This window comes from Leopardus geoffroyi, chromosome B2 (assembly GCF_018350155.1).
Source record: "Leopardus geoffroyi isolate Oge1 chromosome B2, O.geoffroyi_Oge1_pat1.0, whole genome shotgun sequence".
In the NCBI taxonomy this organism is placed as follows: domain Eukaryota; kingdom Metazoa; phylum Chordata; class Mammalia; order Carnivora; family Felidae; genus Leopardus; species Leopardus geoffroyi.
In genome coordinates this window covers 144,240,111-144,253,065 of record NC_059332.1, presented here as the reverse complement: position 1 = coordinate 144,253,065, position 12,955 = coordinate 144,240,111, and the positions used below count along the sequence as shown (strand labels likewise).

The 12,955-nt window shown below is 52.6% G+C and overlaps 1 protein-coding gene across 1 annotated transcript in view; it reads right to left on the bottom strand.

The window, feature by feature from the left end:
- IGF2R (insulin like growth factor 2 receptor) overlaps positions 1–12,955 on the bottom strand; it is a 104,120-nt gene that overhangs the window by 54,230 nt on the left and 36,935 nt on the right. Inside the window, exons 5-10 of the mRNA XM_045500202.1 lie at positions 12,743–12,875; positions 9,420–9,549; positions 7,630–7,735; positions 4,890–5,052; positions 4,541–4,715; positions 3,606–3,709 (exon numbers count right to left, since the gene is read on the bottom strand). Of these exons, the coding sequence (XP_045356158.1) occupies positions 3,606–3,709; positions 4,541–4,715; positions 4,890–5,052; positions 7,630–7,735; positions 9,420–9,549; positions 12,743–12,875 (811 nt within the window). The remainder of the gene's footprint in view (positions 1–3,605; positions 3,710–4,540; positions 4,716–4,889; positions 5,053–7,629; positions 7,736–9,419; positions 9,550–12,742; positions 12,876–12,955) is intronic.

Below are 12,955 nucleotides of genomic sequence, written 5' to 3'. Positions count from 1 at the left end.
GCCATGCCACTTAGCTCTGGCCCATAACAAATGCTGCTCCCATTCTGCAGAGTCCTTCAAGGCCAAGTGTACAGACAGCAACGACCGGATGGGAGACACAAGACGACCGTGTGGAGCAGAGTCCCACATCCAGCCCCTCCAATGACCTGCTCTGAATGGAAGAAAATACACCTTTACTGTAATGAGTCAGTTAAATTCGTGAGTAGCTATTCCAAGACATTGCCCTTCGAAAAAAAAGATTTAATGTTCTTATCTGACAAGATGACTGATAATAAGGAGCACACTGCAGCAAACGAGATGTAAGTTACTAAAACAAATGGTTGTGCGTATGCGTGTGTATGAGCGTACACACATAGAGGATAAAAGAATAAATTTATGCACCCATGTGTCATGAGCATAAACGATTCTTGGAGATCCCAGTTAAACCATAAACCACATTGTAAGACATAACCAATTAACACCCATTCACATGCAAAAATGATGTGACATTTATCCAAATAAAATCCACAAAGGAATTTTTCTCTGAAAATTCTACATTTAAATTTGAATGAAGCAATAACGAAGTCACCACACAGTCCACAGTTTGCTCTCAAGTTTGAAGTACCGAATCACAGAGCTGAAAGGAATCGGAAATACTTTATAATCCAACTCCAGCACGAGAACGGACTCAAAACCCCTCACGAAACATCTGGCATCTCCCCCTCTGGTCTTTCCACCACCAGCCTAACCAACACAGGCTCGTAAGACACTGGGTTTTGGGCATCAGGGCATCTCCGTCGACCCTGTCAGCTCTGATGAAGGCTCTGAGGTCACGCGAAGGGAGGGCGGTGGGTGGCATGCTAGGATCCATCAGCAACACACAAAGCAAATTTGGCAAAATATTAGCAACTGTTCAGTAAAAAGTGGCGACTGTATGAGTTCTCACTGCAATATTCTTTCTACTTTCACATTTGGAAGTGAAGAAAATAGAAGAAGACAGAAGAGGAGAAGATGGCCACTAGGATTCTTTTCGAGCCCGACTCACTGGGGCACTGGCGCTCGGGCGCGAGTCCCTCCCCAGCAGCTCCAGACTACGTGCCCTTCTCAATATCCTCCTCACCTGCTGGGATCTTTTCAGATCACGACTCTATCCTCCCAGCACGCCCAAGTGACATCAGTGCGCGCATAAAGATCTCAGCCAAGTCGTTTATAAAAAGCCCAGAACAGAACAAGGTCGGAGGGAGGCTGGGACTACTGGAGTCGGCCAGCAGGGGAGGGCGGGCGCCCTGGAGGCCTGCGGGCCTGGGGACACGGAGGAAGAAACAGGATGTGTTTCCAGGCCCTGGGACACAGAGTAAGAAGGGCTGGACTTCAGAGACAGGTCCTAAGAGGTTGGAAGAGGTAAAGACGACGGAAGAAAGACCGGAATCTGGGGAGAGGTGAGGACGATGGAAGGAAGTCGGGAATCTGGCGAGAGCAGCATTCAAACCACACGGAAGACGTACCCACAGGCCACACCCAAACCAGGCTCGTCCACCCCCCACCTCCGGTCCTTGGGACTCCACGCTGACTTCCGGAGAAAACCCAACTCCTCTGCAGGACATATGAGCTTCTCACTCTCCTCTCTGGGGTCATCTGTAGCGGTGTTCTGAGGCGGCAGCTCTGACCTGCTTACACCTGCCCACATCCAGCCCTCGGCAGAGCTGCTCCCTCTCCCTCTGGTCCCCACGGCCACCCTACTGCTGCGCCCGGCTGACTCCTCCCGCGCACCCTGTGGGGCTCACCAGGCAGTGCCTCCTCTTTCCCTAGCCGCCCTGATCCTCACAGCTTCCCGCACCCCAGGCCGCTCTGACGAGGTCCCGGGCACAGTGCGTGCACGCGGCCCAGGTCCAGCCTACACGACCTGTACCATGGGCACCGTGCTCGCTCCCGCTGCATTTCCAGCCTCAACGCCAGGCAAATGTGTGGCCATCACGGCACCGCAGGCCTCGCGGGGTCTAGACATATGATAAGGACGAAACGTGTGTTGGACAAATCCACTTGAATATGGAAGTTCTCAAAAGGGACAGCAAAGAGATTCTTGGGCGAGACCGAGGGGCACGGGAAGACAAGAGAGTTAGCGGCGAGGGGACAGGGTGGTACTTTGACTTGAAGCCTTCCCATCTGCTCTACCCCGGGCTCCCTCTCCGCTGCGCCCACGGCGGCCTGCGAGAGCCTGGTGCCGATCACAGTCTCCCCGCCGACCTCCGTCACCATTGCGGACACGAGCTTCTGGAGCACAATTTACGCCGGGCACAGCTGCCTCTCCCAGAGCCCTTGCTGAATCACACAGGAGCCTACCTGGTGACCAACGGCCACAACTCTGCCATAGAAACACACAAAACAAACAGAACAAAGAGCCAGAAAGACCCCTGGGGGTGGAACAGCCTCGAGAGCTGCTGCGGCTGTAAGCCGACTGGAACCAGGCCAAGTCCAGAATGAGAGCTCTGTGCGGGGGCTCAGTCTGCCTGCGTGCACCTGAGTCACAGCCCGGAGGTCAATGGATAGGACGGCTCTTCGATGGTGATGGCATCCCATCAACTCCCTACAGATGCAAACCACGTCCGAGATCTCCAAGATATAGACAGCAGAGGGGTGCCTCGGTGGCTCAGTCAGTTAAGCATCTGACGTCAGCTCGTGTCATGATCTCACAGTTTGTGAGTTCGAGCCCCACCTCAGGCTCTCTGCTGTCAGTGCAGAGCCCATTTTGGATCCCCTGTTCCCTTCTCTCTCTGCCCCTCCCTTGTGCGCACCCTCTCTCTCAAAAATAGGCACATTTTGGGGGGTGCCTGGGTGTTTCGGTCGGTTGAGCATCTGACTTCAGCTCAAGTCATGATCTCGCAGTTCATGAGTTCGAGCCCCACATCGGGCTTGCTGCTGTCAGCACGGAGTCCGTTTCGGATCCTCTGTCCCGTCTGTCCCTCACCCACTTGCGTGGGCGCGCTCTCTTGCTCTCACTCGCTCTCTCCAAAATAAACATTTTTAAAAAATGGAAAATAACATTTTTTTTAATTAAAAAAAAAAAAAAAACCCGATAGTAACGCAAGTTTTTGAAATGCCAGTGCCATTGTGACTTCAAGAAAGCTCATCCTAACCTCTCAGGAAAACCAGACATTCTGTTTAAACTCGCCCTGGGACCTTTCTCCACCCCCATGTCCAGCCTCTACCGCAGAGCCACTATTTGCAGAAAGGGTCGTCTTGAATCTTACTTCCCAAGAGAAGAGCTCTTTGTGACAACCCCCCGAGGGTGGTGAGCAGACCCACCCCTGCCAGACCTGCACACGCTTCGGTGCGAGCCAGAAGTCAGGACAGAAACGCCTCCCCAGCAAGCCCCGTGCTGGGCCCATTCCCAAAACAAACAGAGAGCAGAGGAAAATGGAAACAGGATGTGTGTGTCACTGGCGGCATGGGATGGAAGGCGTACTCCTGCCCGCTACAACAGAAAACCCCAGTCTGGGGACCAGCGGTGGCCGCGTCCGACGGAGAACGCCTGGCTGGTCCATTCGGCATTTGGCTCCCAAGAACACATATGTCCCAGGCACTACGACGAGCAAGGACGACCCCCCGCCCCCGCCCCCGGCACTCACCTGCAGTTTTATTGCACTCAAAGTTTATGACAGTCATCCGCTGGAAGCCTGAGCTGCATTCATCACCTCCAAAATATATCAAGGTGAGGTCTCCATCGGAGTATCTAGAGGTTTGCGAGAAACACACACAGGTTTGGTAGAACCAAGAAAGAAACCTGAATTGTTACACGTTTCCACGTTAAGCCTTCAGCATACCATCAACAAATCAGTCCTGACAGAACAGCCAGCTCTCCGGGCAGCTGGGAAAAAAACATCTAAAGGAAATGAGTTCCAAATGTATGGGCCTGTCCTCTTACTTCAAAGTAATAGCTGGCTGGAAGAAAGCACTGAAGGTTTTGCTGTGAGCATGAAAACTCTTCCACTCTTGTTTCGGATTCTGTACAAAATAAATAAGGCCCAAGGAGCACGCGGTTTGTCTGGCGACTGCCACGGCACAGTCTTACCTGAGGGATCCCTGACCATACTTCTTTGCAGAGAACTACATTTTCGTAATGCTTTTGTGAAGGTAACTACCAAGTTAAGGGCCACGGGAATCATACTGAATGCATTTTCTTAGTGGTTTCAAACTTTTACTAATGCTAACGGCATTACAGACTCTCGAGCTGCCAGAGAAAAATCAGAACTCCTCAGAAACACGCGTTGTAAAATGCAAAGGCCAGAGCAACGGTAACCAAATTCAATGCCTCTCCGACAGGGTGGTCCCTTACAAACAACAGACGATAAATCGAACAGCATTAACAGAAACGGCCTTATTGGAAAGCCAGGATCGCTGACAAATGGCAGCTCTCCTCAGTCAAACGGGAAGGAACGCTGGCTTAACGGGCCTGTGTGTACTTTACAGAAAATGGAAGGAGGAAGAAGATAAGGCGAGTCAGCTCGGTCTCACAAGAATAGACACAATGCACTCGAAAATGACGTGAAGGCTGTTTACACACCGGAGGGTCTGATTCTGGTATTTTCCTGCTACTTTGACTTGAGTGGATTCGGACTTTTTCACTTGGCAAACGGCAGCTTCTTTCTTACTACAGAAAGACAATTCAACTTCTCCACAGACGTTCAAGTAAAACATATATTCCTTTCCGTCGGAAGCGTAGTAAGAGGAGGATGAAGCTAAGGAAAGGGGACGAGAGGAGGAGAGACGCTGTTACTGAGCAGGTGCCAGAAAGCGGGGGCGCTACCCGAGGCAGGCCTCACCCCTTCCTCACACACCCACCCCAGCGGCGGAGGCTACCCCGGCCGCTCGGCTCACGGTCCCCCTCCGGCTTCTCTTCAGAGCACCCTCACCTCTGTCCTGTCTGAGTGGCTGGAGGTCGACGGTGACCTCGTGCTGCTCGCTGCTCAGAGAACACGTTCTGCTTTCCAGATAATCTCTGTGGCATGCGTACTCAGTGACCCACTCGACTTCATAGCGGCAATTGGATTTTGCTGTGAGCTTGGGAATGGTGCCCTATCAGGAACGGTTTGAAAAGAGCAAAATTAACGTTTTTACATGTCGACTTTCTATGTTTCTCAAAAACCCAAAGGTATGTTATGGTGTTGGGTTTCTACATTCTTCTGTTACTGTTTCTGAACAGTTCGATCACTTGGCGAGTAATAACTGTCTACCTGCGACCATTCTTGTCCCTCTCAGAGCCACGCTCAAGGTTCGGCCACTGCGACCGCCCCGAACTCAAGGTCGCCTGACAGCCACAACCTCCACAGGAGGCCGTGACTTGCGAAGGCACGCGGTCTGTTTGCTCCTCTCGATCGGAGCTGAAAGGAGCAGGCCAGAGGAACCCCCGAGCTGAGCGGAAACCGCCGTGTATGCGCGTGTCTGGGCAGACGATCCGTGACCCCTGCCCTCAGGTTGTCAAAGTGGTCTTGGGCACACCTCACCTGCACACGAGTCGGCTCCCATCCCCGGGGGGAAGCCAGGGCATCACCCCCCACAAGCCTGAATTCTGCCACTTTGCAGCCCAAGAGCTGCTTTCACAAGCGTAACCTCAGCCGCTCTCTTTGGAGTGATGCGGAAGGCTGCCACGCCCCTTCCAGGCAACAGCACCCCACGAACATTTCCCGAGCGCCTGCCACGTGCCAGGCACCGCACGAAGGGCTGGGGCTACACACGCAGGTCGCAACTCCATCAGACGTGGAGAGCTGTGAGTCCAGCTCTGTCCGTCCAACTCAAAATCGAGGCTCCCACCACCTGGCCTGGGGAAGCCGGACACTCGTGACGGGGTGCCGAGGGCTAAGTGAACGAAGACGGACGCAGAAGGCCCCAGCGTGCAAGGCTCGCGCATCGGACAGGCGCAGAAAGGGCCAATCACGGAGGCAGAAAGTCGACTAGCAGCTGCCAGGGCTGGGGGAGGAATGGGGACTGAACACCCACCAGGCCCAGGCTTTCTTCTGGGATGACGGAGATGTCCTCACGTCCCACTGTGCCAGAGACTGCACAATTCTGTTAATGTGCTAATAGCCGTTACGCTGTCCTTGAAACAGGTTAATTTTATGCTAAGCAAACTCAGTAAAGCTTTTTTTTTTTTTTTAAAGATCCATATGACAGGATGAACATTTACTAAAAGTCCAGCTCCTAGGTACATTCCGTGAGCCTGCGTAAACACTTAAAGAGACCTTCAAGAGTAAAGGTGTCAAATGTCACCCGGTTCTGTGTGGTGAACGGTGCAGCTGGGAACGGACTCTCCCTCCACTAATAACAAACTGGCCTCCTTTCCGAAGGCCACGGAGTGCCTCGTATCCATGGAGGCACGGATCCGTATCCACGGAGAAGAAAGGAGGGACACTCCCGATTCCCTTCGCTATGGTGGAGGGAACCGTTTCTCACTGAAAGCCCCAGCAGGAAGGGGAAACACGAAGACCCCTGCCAGCTTAGACTCCACTTCACACCCGCAGGCACCAGTGGAAAGCGCACACACTATTCCCCAGCGTTCGCCTCCAGCACCAAGGTCCGCTGCCGGCCAGGCAGGGCTCTCCCAAGCTGACACCACGTGGCCCTGGAAGTCTGGGGACACAAAATGGAAAGCTGGCCCGGACTCCACTTTTGTCTCCAAATCCCACACACACAAAACGGGCCGGCTGCCAGCCCAAAACCAGACCAAATTCCTCGTTCGTTTGTGGGGAGGGGGGAGCATGGTTCCCTCGCGAAAGAATTCAGCTCCTCCCCCTTCATTCTATTATGAGGAGACAGAAATAAATGAGAGGAAAGCCCTACCCTTCCTCCCCGGGGGCTATCTCCCTCCATCAGCACCCCGCACCTGCTAGGACACTTGAACGGCAACGGACGCGTGCAACGCCACCGGGCACGGGCCCAAGGACAAGCAGACGTGGGCCCTACCCTCAAGGAGTTTACGAGTGTGCCAGAATTGAGGACCGGATGACGGGGTCATCGGCCGCGTGAGAGTGGGGGAGGAGGGGACGGAAGGCTTCGCTGCGAGGCCCTAGGAATAAGAACCTTCCTTCTGGCCACGAGTCTCCTACCTCCTTAGCCCCGCAACTCCAGCCTCTGGCCTGCACAGCCTCCGCCACGTCTGCAGAGCATCTGTTCTCATGCCTTGACTGTTTCTACAAACCAATTAGCTACTTTCACCTTGTCTCAGCCTAACAAATAATAGCCAGGGAGTCACAGGTTTGAGACTATACATGTGGCCTTTCAAATACTCGTTCCAATCAGCGCTGCTATATAAACTTAAGAAATCTCTCCACGAACCGCTTAAAATCATCTCACACAAACTAGAACAAGACGCCTCCCTACATCAACACGCCATCCTACGTCGACATACGCACAGGCCCCTCCAGGCTGTCGAGAAAAAGCGAACACCAAGCCATTGTCCCCCTGAGACCCTCACACATGCAGACGAGAGTCTGTCCCCACAGCCGTGTCTTCCCGGATATTCCACTGATGCATCTTTTCCCTGCCGGCCATCTCCTGCCCCCGGACCTGCCGCCCTGGCCCGCCCCGAGATGTGCTTGCTTGGCTGGTCCCCACTGACACGCGCTGCCAGGAAGCCCTCCGAGGCAAGCCACTCACCTCTCTGCGCTCCGACGGGCAGACAAACGTGATCGTCACCGCCGGGCTGTGACCATCACAGAAGTCTAGCTCCCCGGCCTCTTCTTTCATGTAACTCAGGACAAGCCTGGACGACACACGTTTGGAAAAGAGGGTTGTGAAAGTATGAATTAGATTCACATTAATCTGCTTCCCTGAGTATTCGGCACGCTCCTTTGGGGGAGGGGGGAACAGAAGAAACACTGAAATATAAAGGAAACCACAGCGCAAAATAACTCCAATCTCCATTCTAAAAAACTGTTTTACTTAAGTAAACTTCAGTGAATACTGTTCTCTTTTTAAAAATAAATAAAATGACTGACGTGTAAATTTAAATACTAAGAAAAGCCAATTGAGTAAGACAAACAAGATGAGACTATAAACGATCTGAGAAAACAAAACAAACACAGCCGAGCGGCCGAGTGCATCTCTGTCCACGAGGCTGCACGACCACTTCTCGACACAGCAGCTTGTCAGTGCAGGCCAAGGTCTCTTCTCCTCTAACCTGAAGACGGCCAAGTGCCGCAGCTGTCCTGCCCTCCCGTGGCCAGGTGAGCCTGGGCCACCGGTCTGTGTGCTGGCCTCCCCGCGGGATGTGCCCGCGGCTCCAGGGCTGACGGTCACAGAACACCCGAAAACAGATGACCTTCCTCTTCTCTGAAAAGCTTCAGCTTTCATTCAATGCCCACATTTTACAAAGTCCCCTCTCCTGCATGAGGAGTCACCCACCTGTCACTTAGGACAACGGGACGGGCTGAACTGTGTCCCTCTAAAATTCATATGCTGAAGCCCTAATCCCCCAGTGCCTTGGCATGTGACTGTATTTGAAGACAGGGTGAGTAAGTTACAACGAGGCCACAGGGGGGATGTGAGGAGCTAATCAGACACGACTGGTGTCAGTATCAGAAGGAGAGACCGGAACACGGACACAAAGAGGAAACAACCAGGTGAGGACACAGGGAGAAGGCGGCCGTCTACGAGTCAAGGAGAAAGGTCTCAGAAGAAACCCGGCCTCCCTGCACCTTGGATCTCCCAGCCTCCAGAACTGAAAGGAAACTGGTTTCTGTGGCTGAAGCCAGCCCACGGCACGCTGTCGTGGCAGCCCTGGCAAACTAACACAGACACATGTACAGAAACCTCCCAAATGTTCTTAAACTTAGGTGATGCTCCGACATTTTCTGTGGACAGAAGCGCCCGCCCTGACGCACCATCAGTTCCATGCTAGAACAGCCACGAGGAGCCATCTACCAAAGGCCCCTGGAAGCCAAGACATGATCTAAGCCGTGGTCATGCGGGACACACTGGAGAAAAGCCTCTCTCTGCTAATTCAAGGCTACGAGGGCAGTAGAAGCCCACGTGCAGAAAGCACGGCTTCTTGCGAGAAACAAACCACCCCCCACGGGAACTAGGGTGCTCGCCGCACCCCGGTCAGGAAGCAAGCTCCGCACCCCACAAGGACACCAGCAAACCTCCCCTCTGGGGAACAGAGGACTGTGGGCGCAAAAGCAACGTCACGAGTGATGTGACATGGAGAATACCGGAACATCAGAACACGCGTTAAGGTAGGGGTTATTTCGTGAACTGAATACACGTATGGATGTGTGCCGCATCGTGATACACGTTTTGGACGACCCCAGAGACAAATGACCAGAAAACCGGCAAGCAGACCAGCCTGCGTGATGCACAGCCATGACCAACGGCTCTACGAGCACACACGAAGTAGCAATCTCGCAGGGACCTGCGGGGGTTACGAGCACCGAGAGCACACTCACCTGTCCTTGCTCACGAGCTTCAGGCCCTCCTTGGGCTGGCCGACATCAAACGCCCGGTCCCCCCTCACCAGGCAGGCAGCAGTGCCACGGGGACAGCCACGCAACTGTGGACTCGAGTCCCGTAGGGAGTCTGTAAAACATCACACGTGACGCTGAATCAGGCTGTGCGTCAGGACTGATGACCACGCTTAACCTTAGGCACAGGGTCCCTTTAAAAAAAAAATTATCAAATTTTTGAAAGTCCCCAAAGTAACATAAAGTAGTAGAGGTCTGGAAACAAAAAAGAGCTAGGACCGAACCCCATCCAGAGACCGTGGGCGTGCCACTGACCACTCTGGACACGTGGAGTGAGAACAGCATCGCCTGCCCGGCATGGCTGCCGGGACGTGCAGGGAAGGCGCTCGCGCTGCACCTGGCAAGGAAGAGGTGCCCGAGGAACGGGGACTATTGTGTCATCTGTACTTAAGGACCACCCCCCCCCCACCCTTTCCTAAAGACACACCGACTGCAGCGTCATCCCCTCCTCCAAGCTACGAACAATGCAGAAAATGCAGACACCCCAAGGATCAGTGGGAAGATGAGGACACTGGTGGGAAGAACCTACAGACAGTTCTGGTTCAACTCCTAGATCCACCACTTGCCGTCTCTGTAACTTTGCTCTCGTCACACAACTGTCCAACTGCTGGGGCATCTCCCACAGGTCCGGGGAGGATTAAAAAACGCCCTGATGTACCTAGAACACCGCCCAGACTTCAGCGGCTACTGCCGCCACCCTTTCCCATCCTACAGCTTTTCCTTCACCGCCACGGGCATCTCACACGGCATCGGGTTTACACGCTTACCTCACACATGCCCCTGACCATAAGCTCCATCCAAGGCTGGGACTCAGTGCCCAGCACGGGACAGGGGTTCAAATTTCCCCCGTGAAGGAGTAAATAAGGCCCAGCCTGGTCTTTAACTAAAGCCTGATCAACCAGAGGGGGGCCCTTGCCCCTTCTTCTCCAGCGTGACGGGAGGTGGCGGCGGCTGAGGAAAAGGTAAGCGCGTCGTCAGGCTGTACCGTGAAACCTCGCGAGGGGACGGTTTTAGTCCACGTCAAGTCCCCGTGGTGTGGCGGGCTCCCTGCCCGCCCCGCATCAGCAGACCCGCTGGTCTACTGAAGGCAAGACGGGACACAGGTACCCTGAGTGTGCACAGGCAGGCACACAGCAGCAAAGCCACGGTTGCTCATGAGCTTTTCAGGGTCACTGTCAAACAAGGCGTGGGGCCCAGGGCAACTTCCTGGGGATGGAGGGCGTCTGGACAATAACCGGCAAATCAATTGTTTTTTCATTTTTAAATTTTAAATTCAAAAAACTACTGTGAGTCAAAGTCACTGAAGGCCAATTCAAACTGCCAGGAATCAAAAAGAAAAACAAACTTTTGGGGCACCTGGGTGGCTCAGTCAGTAAGTGTCCGACTCTTGATCTCAGCTCAGATCTTCATCTCAGGGTCATGAGTTCAAGACCCACGCTGGGCTCCACGGCCAGTGGAGAGCCAACTTTAACAAAAAAAAAAAAAAAAAAAAAAAAAAAAAAACCTTTCATAAGAATATCTCTACCGAATTCAGAGAATCCTCAAAATGATAAAAAGACCAGGAATCTAAATGTTTTCTAAACTAAGATGGCATATTATTTCAGAATTCAATAATCTGCAAGGCTCGTCAGCTTTATAATCAAATTTGAGTTACAGACCCATTTAAGACAAAGACTCTATCTGGCTTTTTCCAAAAGAACATTAAAAGCTGTCTTCAGAGAACAAAAGAATGATATAAAAGAGCCTGACATAAAAAAATCTAAAATTATCACTAGTCACTTCTAGTGAACCACGTATGTGGTATACTCACTTTTTAAAACTGTTTGAAAATAATCAAAATGGGGGGGCACCTGGGAGGATCAGCCGGTTAAGCGTCCAACTCTTTAATTTCGGCTCCGGTCGTGATCTCGTGGTTTGTGAGTTCGATCCCTCACATCGGCTCTGTGCTGACAGCGCTGAATTCTCTCTCTCTCCCTCTCTCTCTGCTCCTCCTCCCCCTCCCTCTCTCTCTTTCAAAATAAACTTAAAAAAAAATCAAAATGGTATATAACGTATTTGTACAATTCAAAGAATAACTGTAAACTCACGTACCGACCACCCAGCCACACCCTCATGTTCGGAGTTTATTTTTAAATTTTTTTCCGAACGTAGGGGCACCTGAGTGGTGGCTCAGTCGAGTTAAGCGGAAGACTCTTGGTTTCAACTCAAGTCAGGATCTCAGTTTGTGGGATCGGGTCCCACACCGGGCTCCGTGCTGACAGTGCGGAGCCTGCCTGGGGTTCTCTCTCTCCTCCTCTCTCTGCCCCTCCACCAGACACACACGTGCTCGCTCGCTCTCTCTCTCTCTCTCTCTCTCTCTCAAACTTAAAACATTTTTCGAAAATTCAAAACAACTAAAAATTTTGTCCCGAGCTTTCCTAAGGCCAAAGTCCCACGTACTATGTGAAAAACAGGAACTTAAAGAAAACACTAAAAACGATCTTAATTTGATTAGCTAATTACCAGCAAGATTTACGGGTGCACAACTACTGCTGGCACAGCAGGAAGACAAGTCTCGGCCTTCGGGACTAACACCTCCTCGCCCCTGAAGAACGCACAGAGCTGGAGTTTAGAAATTGCTGACAGAACAAAGGTTTATTAGTAACAGTTCTCAGGGCCCCATTTAGATAAAGGCCATTTACAGCCTTCAGTTAACTGAGCAAAGACACCCACGCTTCTCACACTGCTTCTGGCACCTGTAGAGAAAGCCGGGCAAGAAGCCGGCTTGGGCTAAGATACGCGTCACGACCAAGTTCCCCAGGTCACTTGGCTGTCCGTCTGTCCCTTTTGCCCAGCCTGCAACACAAAGCCGACAGACTGGGGTACACACAGCTGGCTAGAGACCCTCCTCCCCACAGCCCTCCCAGGAGGGCTGACTCATCCTGCTCCAGCAGATCTCGGGGCGCCCGGCACACCCACCCTATCCGCCCTCCCCACCATCTCCCTGGAAGTCAGCTATGGGAGAATCCTGGAACCAACACGTCTGGCAGAGAGAACACACTGGGATGGACCAACAGTCTGGACAAGATCTGCAACGGAATCAGAACCGACTGGGAGCCCGGGGGTGAGGTTACGCACAACATCTTTCCGGTAGGTTCCTCAGGGGGCCTACTCAGTGACACCGATATTCCAACTAGGAAGAACGGCAGAAGCGCAAAGATACCGAAGCGTTCTGAGAAATCCTTCACCACCAACCCCCCCAAACCTACCTATGTCTCTACAAACGTTGATGAACAGAGAAGTGTCCGGGTCAGAGTCATCCACCAAGTAACCTCCGCTAATCTTGATCAGTGGATTTAAATCGTGCTTCTTGAACTCTCCATCAAAAACGTAGCACGGCACCTAGAAGAGAGGAAGAGAAGCGGTCTTGGACACACAGCTTCTTCCGCTACCGGCTGGGTGGGGCCTGTGGCCAACGTCTC